The sequence below is a fragment of the Rhagoletis zephyria genome, unplaced genomic scaffold (genome assembly GCF_001687245.7).
Source record: "Rhagoletis zephyria isolate East Lansing unplaced genomic scaffold, Rhagoletis_zephyria_1.1 Rzeph_scaffold_06019, whole genome shotgun sequence".
NCBI lineage: Eukaryota > Metazoa > Arthropoda > Insecta > Diptera > Tephritidae > Rhagoletis > Rhagoletis zephyria.
In genome coordinates this window covers 1-13291 of record NW_016163102.1, presented here as the reverse complement: position 1 = coordinate 13291, position 13291 = coordinate 1, and the positions used below count along the sequence as shown (strand labels likewise).

Sequence of the window (13291 nt, the reverse complement as noted above, 5' to 3'; positions counted from 1 at the left end):
ACTGAATTTTGGTCTCACAAATTTGATTTTAAGTATATAAAGATTGTAAATACATCAACAGGCAATTCACTATTCCTTAAAAGCACCCAGTAAATGCAGGCAACATGTAAGCACAAAACAGCTGATATGCACTTTGACACTTTATCCATTTTCACCCGGAGAAAAAGTCCCGGCTGTTTCGGCCAGGAAGAAGAAGACACCTACGATTTAATACGTTCCAATTTTCGCTCCCTATTGCCCATTTTGTTGAGTACGGGGATGATTTCTGGGCTGTTTCGGGCACCCGCGGGATCCCGCGTTGCGTACGGGAAAGAACCTATTACCGAATATCAAGCTCGGTGTGAAGGCCCCTAGTTTGAATTCCCTTCGGAAACATTAAAGATTTAAAGCGCAATTACCCACGGAAGTAAAAACGGAGAACTTGTCAGCTGACACGATCTATCTTATGGGATTTGCCTGTTAACAAAAACGCACCACCGCATGACCGTGACGTAGACGTAGCATATCTCTCTTTCTATCAACAGCAAACTTGATATGTCTCTACGTACTTCTACGCTACGTACACGGTCGTGGGTAACCGCGCTCTTAGAATTAGTTGGATCATGCTTCGGAAAGACGTTTCATTGTGAATAGTTCATTTTTGCAATTTGTAAAGCCTTTCCGGATTGTACTGGAATTCCGTAGCGGAAACAGAATCATAACATTCCGGACGTGAGTAAACATCCATTTCTGATTATCTGAAGGTATAAATGTTTGGTAAATTTCGAATGATAGAGGTGATATCTTAAAAGCCGAGAGGTGATATCTGAAAAGCATCAATAATGGGTTTTTGGTTTAATAAAATCTTCGACAGAATATGTAAAATTGCCATATGCGCTATCGAAAAAAAATCTGATTTTCATTGTGCATTGTTGTTGTTGTAGCAATATTGTGCACTCATTGTTGTGGCTGTAGCAACATGGAAATTCCCTTAAGAAACCCCTGACGGTGGCCACGTATGGATGCCGAGTCGATTAATCTTTTCACTGAAGCTTAATCATTTGTGGACACGATATACCCAGGCGCTCAGCAATGTCCTCTGCTAGGGCGACATCTTAATGCAGTGCTGGCGCTTAGACGAATTTCAAAACCAGAGTGTTATGCGAAATCGTGCTTATTGAACGATTTTCATCCGGGAGGAAAACTTTGCTGTACCCCATTAGGAAGTAACGGGTGCCTAACCGTGGCTATAGGCGCTGGTGAGGTGGAAATTTTGAGATCTTCCATACACATATCATACTGCAAAGCTTGACAACTCAAGCAGTCGTCGATAGGAACTATGTAGATTATTGAATTTATCAACAATGAATAACCACAACGAAGAAAGAGTTTTCTCGATGTACTCTCTGATACCGAGGCAGCCCCTAGTAAAGGGGTTAATTTTAAGACCACTTTACAAGAGTATAGCATCCTCGAGAAGATAACACATAACCAGGAACGAATCTATATATAGCACCACGAGTTTTCAGAATAGCAGCACTTAGTTATAATGCTTTCCAAAATCTCATTAAAGAGGTCGAACGGTTTGAATACGAATATGGGATCATTAATTTACCTAGGGTCTTTTCCAGCATTTCACTCAACCAGTTGGCTAGCGAAATGCTTTGGTATTTCACGTGGTATGTTCGATATATGCAATGTTAAGAAAGCTTATCCCGCGGTAACTGGTGTAACAGCTGGATCACCTTTCCCATGCAATGGCAAAGCATACAGATATTCTAATTAAGATATACATAACAGCTGGTGCATGTGCCACACATCTTCTGCGATAAACTCGTCATCGATGCACTTAAAATGCTAAGAAGTGTTACATCTAAAGTTTATAACTAAACCCCGCCTAGGTCGGTTTGTCCATCAATCGTTGTCGTCAAGCTCAACTAACGGTACGCCCACGAAAAGAGCTATTTCGACGAGTTCGGACCAAAAAGAGAGGGGTTTTAGCTGAGTGGGATTGAGCCGACATGTGGAGAGGTGGTTGGTGGTGTGAGGGGACTGTCCGCATGCCGGATACTGATTTCAGAGAAGGTGGTGCTCAGGCGACAACAGAAGGCATCCAGTTACTGTCCAGAGTGCCATGTTTTGGCATGTCTGCAGTTTCGTACACTGCGTCCTGCTAGTCCCCAGATACCACACGGGCCCTACATAGTTTAGAACCGGCCGGCCAATTTCCTTGTATGTTCTCAGAAACGTTTCTTTTTCCTTGCAGCTCTGTACTCTATTGACAATTGCGATTGTGTGCGCGGAGAAGGAAAGCAGGCTATCAAATGTAACCCCAAAAATGTTTGAGTTGGGTGAATGCCTAGTTGAAGCCGAGGTGGTCGTTGGAGAGAGGGTTATGCTCCTTGCAGTGAATAAGCGAGAAAGTTTGGGGAGATAGCCGTTTGCTTTCATGCAGAGGTCATCAGTTCCATTCCCTGACGCCAATATCAAATAGTATAGCATATAAGATCAGGGAAAATCGGTCAGAGCAGAGGGAGCTTCGAGAGCAGAACAGAGAGAGCTTCGAGATATAAAAGTTAAACAGGAGGGGGGAGAGGGCACCACCCTGTGGAATCCCTCGCTTAAATCTGCTAGGTTTTGCTGTTTGATCTAAAAAGGTTACTGACGACTGCCGACCACCCCTATAATTCGCCGACCACCGTTTGAGTCCCTGTGTGAGAGAGGAAGCCTCGATGTCTTCTAGTAGCGTGGAATGAAAAATCATGTCAAACGCCTTTGACAAGTCCAACGATACTAGGACTGTGCTCTTAAGGTGCCGTTACGGTTAAGACCACAAGCTGCTTACGGCGTTAAGTGCTGTGCACTCTACGTTGGGGTCAGGTGGTATGTGAAGTGTGGAATTAGCAAGGCCTCAAGTGTCTTCGTGAACAGGGAATGGAGCGTTGTCGGATGGTAACACTCTCCTTTGTTAGTTGGTTTCCCCAGTTTCAGAAGTGGGACCACTTTCCCCGATTTCCACATTTCGGGAGTGATGATAGTGGCCATTTACAAGTTGAGATATGCTACGCCCGCAGGACTCAAATGTTTCAGCATCAGTATGCAAATTTCGTCGTGTCCAATGCCTTTGGAGGTTTTCGCCTTACCGATGACCACCTGGACTGCACCGCCGCTGAAAGTAAGTCATTGTTTTTGGGCAGTTTGTGCAGCCTCCTGATCAGCCGCCGCTTGGCCTTATCTACCGTAGAATGCATGCAAATTGCTGGCTAAAATGGCCCGTGCATTTCTTCGGGCTCGACGAGGCGTGACCATCGAATTAGCTTTCCTACACCAGGCAGGACCACACGGTTGACCTGAGCTTACTCACACCATAGACAAAAATGCAGGTCTTCAAAAGCTCCTCGCACTTTTTCCGTTAATTTTGGTTTACCACTTGCTGAATCTCCAACTGACGACCACTTAGGCGAGGATCCTCCGGATCGACCTGTCGTATGAGGTCACACTCATTTGCGAGAACAGCCGTTTTTGCCGGATAGTTTGGCCGGACTTCCGCGATGCGTACAGATAGAATGAAGCGAGCAGCTGCGGCGTTCGCCAGCATATACAATTGCGGGTATGGAAAAGGCGGCGAAGCTACTCTGAGTAACTTCCGCGATGCCATTCCAATCAGCTCTGTTAGAGCTGACATAGGTTCGGTGGTCCAAAGTTTGTTGTGTGCGCTGAAATCACCTTATTCCATTCGGCTTTCACCTCTGCGTAGTTCACCTATGTCGTGGCGTTTGACTGTTGTTCCTGTGAGCTTCTTGGAGCCATGCAGGCTCTCTGAGTGCTAGTTCGCATCTGCGCGTTATGCGAGCTGGTGGTTATGGAGGCGGATAATACCGAATGGCTTGAGAAACAGGGAACACAAAGCTTGTGGCCCACTCCCTGTGAGACCCAAGGCCTGAGCAGGTTCTTAGATGACTCCATCCGTTACAGGTGTTGCATCTAACCAAAGTAGAGTTCGGGTGAAGTCGCCGTTGGCTGTCGCAGATTTCTGGGGTTGGGGTCAAAGCCCTTGATGGGGTCCGCAGAACAAAACGGGTTTAGATCGCCGAACAAAATGGGATTAGGTCGCAACAGCGCTTGTTAGGGAAAAGCTCAAGTCATTCCAGTACTTAGAGTCGGCTGTCGCTGTAATATCTTTTTCTCAATATACTACTCTTTGTTATTCGTTTGTTGGTCTTCGATACCCCAGCAGCTTTTTAGATACATATGTAAATAAAGTTTCAATCTCATTTGGTTTAGCTTAATACTTTACTTTGTTTAAGCGTTTTCCAAATTATCTTAAATAACACTTACATAATAAGTATTTTCGCCTTTACTGTCAGAATGGAATAATTGAAGGAAATAATGGTTTTTTATGATCTTCGGAATAAAATAATAGAAGGAAAGAATTGTTTATTATGAGTTTGTTAAAATTAAAAAATATAAACTTTTTCTATCTACATATTTGAAGCACCATGACAACAACAAAAAAATCGGATTACTATAAACGCCCGAGGCCATCGGTGCAGNGTTAAGGAAATAATGGTTTTTTATGATCTTCTGAATAAAATAATAGAAGGAAAGAATTGTTTATTTATGAGTTTGTTAAAATTAAAAAATATAAACTTTTTCTATCTACATATTTGAAGCACCATGCCAACAACAAAAAAATCGGATTACTATAAACGCCCGAGGCCATCGGTGCAGGAGCTTAAGTTGAGCGACGCCAGTGATAAGTCTATGATGAGTTTGCGTCAAAAGAGACACGCAGCATCGTCATCTACAACTGCAAAATGCACAAACAAAATTAAATATGAAATATGTGATCAACAGGCTGCAGCCAAAGATAAATGGGGCCTAGTTGCTAGTGCCGTTAANGAATTTTTAAAGAGACACGCAGCATCGTCATCTACAACTGCAAAATGCACAAACAAAATTAAATATGAAATATGTGACCAACAGGCTGCAGCCAAAGATAAATGGGGCCTAGTTGCTAGTGCCGTTAAATATGGTGACCCAACGAGACCGCTGATTAACGTAGCAAATATCCAGCTACGGTTGTCTGAGCAAGAGTCCCCTACAACAACCCCACCCCGAAAACAACGCGGCTACGATTTTACAAGTTCCACAAACTCACATTTTGATAATTTGATTATAGCAGCGCCGAAGAAATTCAAACGCAGATGCTCGAGCGCATCCACCTCATCCAATCCAAAAAGCAGCTCTCTAACCATAAATTCAACAACAACGCCACCGAGGCTGTCAGATGAAAAGTTAGTCACCTCACAAGAAATGATCGATTCACAACATAAGGAGTCGGGTGCCAAACGCACGAATTTTCGCGGTCCCGAATGGAAGAAACCATGTCGGGAGAGCGTTGTAGCTGGTGCGCCAAAACCCTTTGTCGGCACTTGCCCGATAAATTTCGAAGCGTTTGCAAAACTATCACGTGCGCGCCAGAAATTCTTTCTCACTCGAGATCCGCGCAAGAAGTATTGCTTGGTTAATCCACAGGCATTGCGTACGAAGGCGTTCTCAGAGAAGCGTGAATTCAATATATTGACAAAGTCAGTTAAATATGCAGACAATGTTTGTGGCGAGACGCGGTCGCAATCATCAGAGTCATTTATTTGTGACCAAAAAGACTTGGAGAACCCTATGCAACTGGACTTTCAAGGCCTTGATTATCAACAAACCTATCAGGCCGACGAACAGGATGTACAAAATCAGAGCTTATATCGCAGTATAGTGCGTCACATGGAGCGACGTCGTGTCAAACAGGACATACAGGATAAAGTAGAAGGAGAATTGTTAAATGAACGCTTGACAGTGCCTAAATGCTTTGAGGTGCCGGATCGCACCGTGGAAGAGAAGGAGCCAAGCAGTGAACCACCTCTGCCGTTTTGTAAATTATTCCGCTCGGCCGACAAGCCATACAATCAAGAGAAAATAGCAGAAGAAAGCCGAAACCGCCGTGATCGTTACAAGACGCTCTATTTGCGGCGTAAAGAGCTCGCAGAGCAAGAACAAAACGCAAAAAAACGGCAAGACAAAGTTGATGAGGAGCTCAAACCCACAATGCTGGCGAAGAAGCATTTCACTGAAGTGGTAGATGGCATAGATGCAGCATGCGACCCCGATATTAAAATAGAAGGGCTGGTGCGTAAATCGCCAAAGCCAGTACAGCGTTTTCCCCATACGCTGCGCGAAACAAAGCAGTTCAAGAAGGTATTGAAGGCGGAAAATCGTATTAAACGCGACAAAGCCCTTGTTAAAAAGGAATATTTTTTGAAAAATTTCGGCAAGTTGAAGGACTACCCGGAAGCAAAGCTGGAGATTAGCAGCGATACTCCAAAACATAGCTCTGAACGCACAGAGTTCAGCGAACAGTCTAGCGATGACGAGGACGACATTGAAGTGGGTAAGTATGGTAGCAACTATAAGCTGCGTGGCTTCCACTTCAAGCTGGGCGAAAGCTTGCGCGGCAAGCAACACCAGACCGAGAAGGCCGGCGGAACGCGCAAAGAGAAGACATGCAAGACGCGTGAAGGGTGGTTGGCGGAGTTGGCGCCGAAGAAGGAAGCCATTAGGCTGGACATTGAAGAGGGCATACCGAAATTGCGTGAGCCCGATGATCCCCTGCTCAAAATCTTTCTGCCACAATTCGGTTATAAACTGCCGAAAATAAAGAGTAGCGCCGTACGCGAGTACATCGAAAAGCGGTTGGGACGTCACTATGAACGTGACTTGCGTAAAAAGTTTAGAATTGTACGACCTCGTCTCGAGTATCCAATGAAGAAGTTTAATCTGATACGTTTTCTCTATGACGAAAGGGCGCAAGACCAGCAGAGTGAGAAATCGCAGTCGGCACAGCAGGGTGATCATCTCGATTTGATGAATTTGAATACAACGCTCGAATACATGGCCGCGAAGNTAAAAAGTTTAGAATTGTACGACCTCGTCTCGAGTATCCAATGAAGAAGTTTAATCTGATACGTTTTCTCTATGACGAAAGAGCGCAAGACCAGCAGAGTGAGAAATCGCAGTCGGCACAGCAGGGTGATGATCTCGATTTGATGAATTTGAATACAACGCTCGAATACATGGCCGCGAAGGATAAAATAAAAAAACAGCACAAGGCGCAAATAAAAGAGAAGCGTCTCAAATTGCTTGGCATACCATGTTACGTGGTGAAAAAGTCCAGATTGCAAACAAAATGCGAGCAATCGGACACAGATTCAGATCCTGAATGGGTACCGGAACCGGAGCCGGAGTTAGTGGATCAGGAAGAGAATAGGCGCGCAAAGCTAGCCAAAAGCGTTAGAGTACCAATGGACATGCGAGGTAATATGCCTGCGCCCAGGTATCGAGAAACAACCATACGTCGGCATCCGCGAAAGCCACGTGACTACCTTAACGAGCGCGTACCTTCACTACTATTCGACCAGACCGTCGCCGCGGTACACAAGCCGCATTTGGTCAAACTTAGTCCCGACGAAATACACTTCAACAATTTGCGGGACGTGAAGAAGCGTGATTATTCGAAATTGTTCGAGGCGCGCCATCACCACGATCACTGGGATTATATGCAACAGAAACCGGTGGATGTACACTATCAGCCTAAGATTGTCAAGGCTCAAGTGACGAAGGGTAAGAGCAAAGAAGAGAGCGTGGTTATGGACAATTTTCGCATGGCACAACCACCCTGCAATCAATTTGTTGAGATGGATTTGACCATGCCCAAATGGAATACAAAAGAAATGGTCGAAAACTACCTGCAGAAGTCTTGGAAGCACGTAGTTGCCGATAAGACTCTTCACATTAAAGATCTGTGTCAGCCACGCGACTTCCACTATCACAGTCGTCCAGCTGAAGATTTCGAAGAACTCGATTATCCAGGACGCAAAGAGTATTTGGAGTTCTTACATGAAGTGCGCAAGGCGCTTTATGAAACCAAAGTGAACGAAGATGAGGGCCAGATATTTACTGTCCATCGTGACGAAATAGTTCAAGAAATAGAAGAGGATCTTAAAAGTATTGAGACGTGTCTGACCTCGCTTAGTAGTTCTGTGTGCACGAATCTAACGAACGACAGTGGCAGTTTTCTGCTAATGGAAGGCAAAACGAAAATTCCACTCGACTATATACGCAAATCAGTGGTGCCATTCGAAGCGTTGAATCGTTGTCGCTTCAAGTTGGAGCCACTCGATATCGAGGCTGAAGAAAATAATCCTTTTGTGGTGCTCCCCTTTGCGGGACAGCGCAAGGCGCAGTTGAAATTGAGCACACCTAAAGATAGCTTCTTTACATTCAACACGCGCCTACGGAATGGTTTGCGTTTGCGCCTTGAGGTTCCGGTAGAAGATGTACGTCAAAAACTTATTGGCCACGGACCGCATAAGTATCGCAGCGTAGTGACGACTGATATCGATGAAAACTATGTGGATGAATTGAAAAATCGTCCACCAGTGAAAATGTTCAATTTCAAAAGCGGCAGGTCGTTTATTAAGGATGCACAGCGTTTGAAATTCGAATCTATGCTCATACAAGGTCAAATAGTGCGTATGAAAATCTACGATAGGTTAAACGAGCACCATTGGGAGAATATGCTGACTTTGAAGTCACTATATGAGAAGCTTTTCGCAAAGTGGGAGAAAAGTGAATACGAAGCCGCCACGTCGGTGGTACATAAGGTAAGTGTGTTTAGTTTGCCTATTTACTCACACCAAATAAACTTATTACGTTAACATACAAAGGCTCAATCAAATTAAAAAATAAATCTTAAACATTATAACAACAGTCGTTACGTATTCCCTAATTGCTTTTACCACTGTACATTTACATACTTTCAATTGATTTCCTCAAGCAGGGGACTCCTTTTCTTGTTACCACAAGCTGCCCATGGTTGTACTAAGATCATACCGTAGTTGTCAGGGAGCTCTCTAAACCGCATAATTTATCTATCGATTGAAGAATTGTCGGACTGTAGCTTTAGGACTTGTCTGTTGGATTTTAGCACATTACCTGACCCTGATCGATCCAGCTGCAGCCTCGTCCAAAGTTATGGCTCTAATTACTGGTTGTCGTTGTCCAAGCGGCTACTTAACCCTCCTTTTTGGGCCCATGAAAAAAGGTGTTTCAACGGCGTCGGGCCAAAAAGACAGGCNGAGCTGCAGCCTCGTCCAAAGTTATGGCTCTAATTACTGGTTGTCGTTGTCCAAGCGGCTACTTAACCCTCCTTTCTGGGCCCATGAAAAAAGGTGTTTCAACGGCGTCGGGCCAAAAAGACAGGCTCAGTTAAGTGGGTTTAAGAAGGCATTCGAAAATGTGGTTTGGATGAGGTTCGAATATTAATATGTAAGCACGAGTTTTACCATCCTGGTGTATCCAGACAGTAGTTTTCCCAGAGTTTCGCGGATCTCTCGAGGCACTTTCTCTGTTATAGGAGATGGTTGAACTTCGATGACGGCATTTGAGGAGAGAGAGAGAGTTCGTGAACGTGGCGATGATGTCCATCCCCCACCAGGCAGCAACAACCACTGCGGCAAACGCAACAGGACGAAGGTAGACCACCCCACATTTCTCTCATCACCGACATCGTGACCAACCTCCCAAGGTATACAAAACTTTTACAACTGAACTGTAACGGACCGTATTTCGACGGGTCGGACCACAGCGAGAGGGATGTTCGCTGCGTAGTGTAGCGCTGACATGTGAAGAGGGGGTTGGTGTCATGGGGACGGTGGGGGTCTCCATATACCGGGCATTCATTCATTCATTCTGGAAAAGTAGCTGTTGAGGCGGCTACAATATATTGACCGTAATTGGCCCAGAGTAACCGATACCTGTAATAATCTTCNAAGAGGGGGTTGGTGTCATGGGGACGGTAGAGGTCTCCATATACCGGGCATTCATTCATTCATTCTGGAAAAGTAGCTGTTGAGGCGGCTACAATATATTGACCGTAATTGGCCCAGAGTAACCGATACCTGTAATAATCTTCCGTTTCTCTTTAAGGAGGTTGATTAGAAGCCACAATAAGATTGTAGGCTGCCGTAAACCTAAGGATATTTGTCAGTCTAGTTCTTTCATTCCTGGACTTATTGCAAGGAATATCTAACGCGTTCTCCACTATTCGCCTTTGTTTTGATATCCGAATCAATGATGCTTTCCATTCGATTTTTCCAGGTGAAATCCTATTACGACCGCACAGACGCTTTGAAGCGTGAATTTCGTGAATTAGAACGCCAACAAATTGTGCTTAATATGGACATTGTTTTCATTGAAGGCCATTGGATTCGTCGTATAATGTTACAAAACTTTCACTATTTGCTCGGTGATTCGGAGTGGCGTTACGAAAACGATTGGATACATCGCATTGAACAACCGGTACAGCGCGATTCCGAGTGTGATGAGGAAGAGGAAGAAGAAGAAGAGAATGGCTATGGGAAAGAATGCGAAAGGGTGGTGATTGAATTGGAGAACTTCGAAGAGTCGATCGCCAAACGCAATATTGTAAATATACGTAAGCGTGACAAAGACGACGCGTGGGCAATTAAGGCCTATTATGAGGATGTATATCTACAAAACTTGCATCCTATACTAATTGTATTTCCCGATGCGGAGAGTTTTATGCGTGGCATAGAAAATTTGAAAATTAAAACCTTTGTATTGTTGCTCGAAATGCACTTTACGCTATCCATATACACTGAGCTGCAGAGTAGGTTGGATACTTTTGAGGAATGGTGTCTAGAGGATTTGCGCGAAAAGCAAGCGTATGTTTCGCGCAAATGTGCAAAGCTGTATTTTATGTCCGATCGTGCGGCAGAAATGAAGAAACGTACAATTGAATTTTTGAATAAACCCATTGAGGAATCATTCAGCGATGATAATTTCATCAAACATCGTGCGGTCATTGCTGAGGTGTGGCGCGAAATTGTACCGGCAAATATGCGCAGCGCTAGTGGTGAAGATCCTGAGCCTTTCGAAATGGTCGCCATGATTTCCGAAGTGGTGTTGGAGCTGATATGTAAGTTTTCTGATTATGGTTTTTAAAAATATTACATATTCGGTTTGAATTTTTATCTTCCGTGAAACTGATATGAATTTCTGAATCTATTGAGTTGCCAAATAAATATCCCAGTAGATAATTTCAGGAGTTAAAGCCGTTCCGAAAGGCCTTCCTGAGAGTCAAGAGGCCTTCCACTCTACACTCCTTTCTTCATTCTTTTTTGTATGGAGTAGCGCAAATTGAAGGGCTTCTTATTTCGCTACCTATAGAACGCCTTTCAGAAGGGCTTTTATAGGACGTACTTCGGAAGACCTTTTGGAGGAGTTCTTTTAAAGTTGCTTCTTTAATTTATAAAAATCATACATCTTTGAGCTATTTGCTTATGGTTTATTTCAAATATGTGTTATTGCAACTTAAAATGTTTATTGAAATTCTTTTGTAATGCTAAATAATATAAATTTATGCANCTATTTGCTTATGGTTTATATCAAATATGTGTTATTGCAACTTAAAATGTTTATTGAATTTCTTTTGTAATGCTAAATAATATAAATTTATGCATTCGCGTAAATTGTAAATGAATAAGCCCTTCTACAAGGCATGCAAGGAAGAACTTTTTTCAGCCCTTCTTGGGTAGGCCTCTTAGAATAGCTTCACTTAAGAAGACTTACCTAAATTATTTTCTGGGATATTATAAAGCANTAAAAAAATATCCCAGTAGATAATTTCAGGAGTTAAAAGCCCTTCCGAAAGGCCTTCCTAAGAGTCAAGAGGCCTTCCACTCTACACTCCTTTCTTCTTTCTTTTTTGTATGGAGTAGCGCAAATTGAAGGGCTTCTTATTTCGCTACCTATAGAACGCCNCAAATAAATATCCCAGTAGATAATTTCAGGAGTTAAAGCCGTTCCGAAAGGCCTTCCTGAGAGTCAAGAGGCCTTCCACTCTACACTCCTTTCTTCATTCTTTTTTGTATGGAGTAGCGCAAATTGAAGGGCTTCTTATTTCGCTACCTATAGAACGCCTTTCAGAAGGGCTTTTATAGGACGTACTTCGGAAGACCTTTTGGAGGAGTTCTTTTAAAGTTGCTTCTTTAATTTATAAAAATCATACATCTTTGAGCTATTTGCTTATGGTTTATATCAAATATGTGTTATTGCAACTTAAAATGTTTATTGAAATTCTTTTGTAATGCTAAATAATATAAATTTATGCATTCGCGTAAATTGTAAATGAATAAGCCCTTCTACAAGGCATGCAAGGAAGAACTTTTTTCAGCCCTTCTTGGGTAGGCCTCTTAGAATAGCTTCACTTAAGAAGACTTACCTAAATTATTTTCTGGGATATTATAAAGCACTTCAGTAATACACCAATTATTTTATTTTATCTTTGGTTTGAAAATCCGTATATCTGGTTCTTTTCTGTTATTCGGAAATCCGGTTAATACCACTTTATTAACTAGATATCCGGATGTTTCAATCAGATATTGGCAAACACAGTCGCCGGATAGAACTCCCAATCCTATTATAAAGAAAGAATATTTATAGTTTTCTAAAATGAAAATGAACTTTTGGTATTTAAAAGGGCAAAGTTAGAAGAATGACACTTGAGAGGTTAAGTAACTATATTCAAAAAATTAATTTCTAAGTTTCTTAAGTTTTGAAACGACACAAAAAAACGCCAAAACACGCCAACTTAATATTGAGTGGCAGATTATTGATCTGTATACAATTTTTCAAGAGATATTTTCATTTTTATGAAAAAAATTTAAACTTTAAGGAAAAAATAAAAAAATAAACCTTTTTTTTATTTGTATTAAAGCTTGTTCTTTTACAAAGAAATTAAGCTCCTAACGATGAAAATCGATGGATAAATAAAAAAGTTGTGAATGGTCAAATGAAAATGTGCAATAATTTTTTTGTATGAAAAAGGAGCAGATGTTACTCATACACCATATCGTACACGGTCGTACTCGTACATGGCGTATGAGTAACGCTCGTATCTATACTTTCTTTCACAGAATAATTCTTATTTTTGGATTCCAAGAATGGATACTGCGGTTTTTTCCGAAATATTGCATTTATACTTTTTTTGCCAGCCTATATTTTTTAATACATACACAGTGTTAGCGGAAACACGTTTTAAAAATGTATTACTCATGTGACCCAAAAATTAACGATATTTTGAAGACACTTCAAACTAGAATATTGTTGTTGTGCAACTTTTTTGAATTTTTTTTTGAGAAATTTAGATTTACATCGCTTTTGTAAGACACACCAT

At 42.3% G+C, this 13291-nt stretch overlaps 1 protein-coding gene across 1 annotated transcript; it reads left to right on the top strand.

Moving 5' to 3' along the window:
• Positions 1-4647: 4647 nt before the first annotated feature.
• Positions 4648-11341, top strand: LOC108372775 (uncharacterized). The gene is made up of 3 exons (XM_017628542.1): positions 4648-6754; positions 6937-8696; positions 10192-11341. Exons 1-3 carry the CDS (start codon positions 4657-4659, stop codon positions 11056-11058), a joined length of 4725 nt encoding a protein of 1574 aa, XP_017484031.1. The 5' UTR covers positions 4648-4656; the 3' UTR covers positions 11059-11341.
• The last annotated feature ends 1950 nt before the right edge of the window (positions 11342-13291 follow it).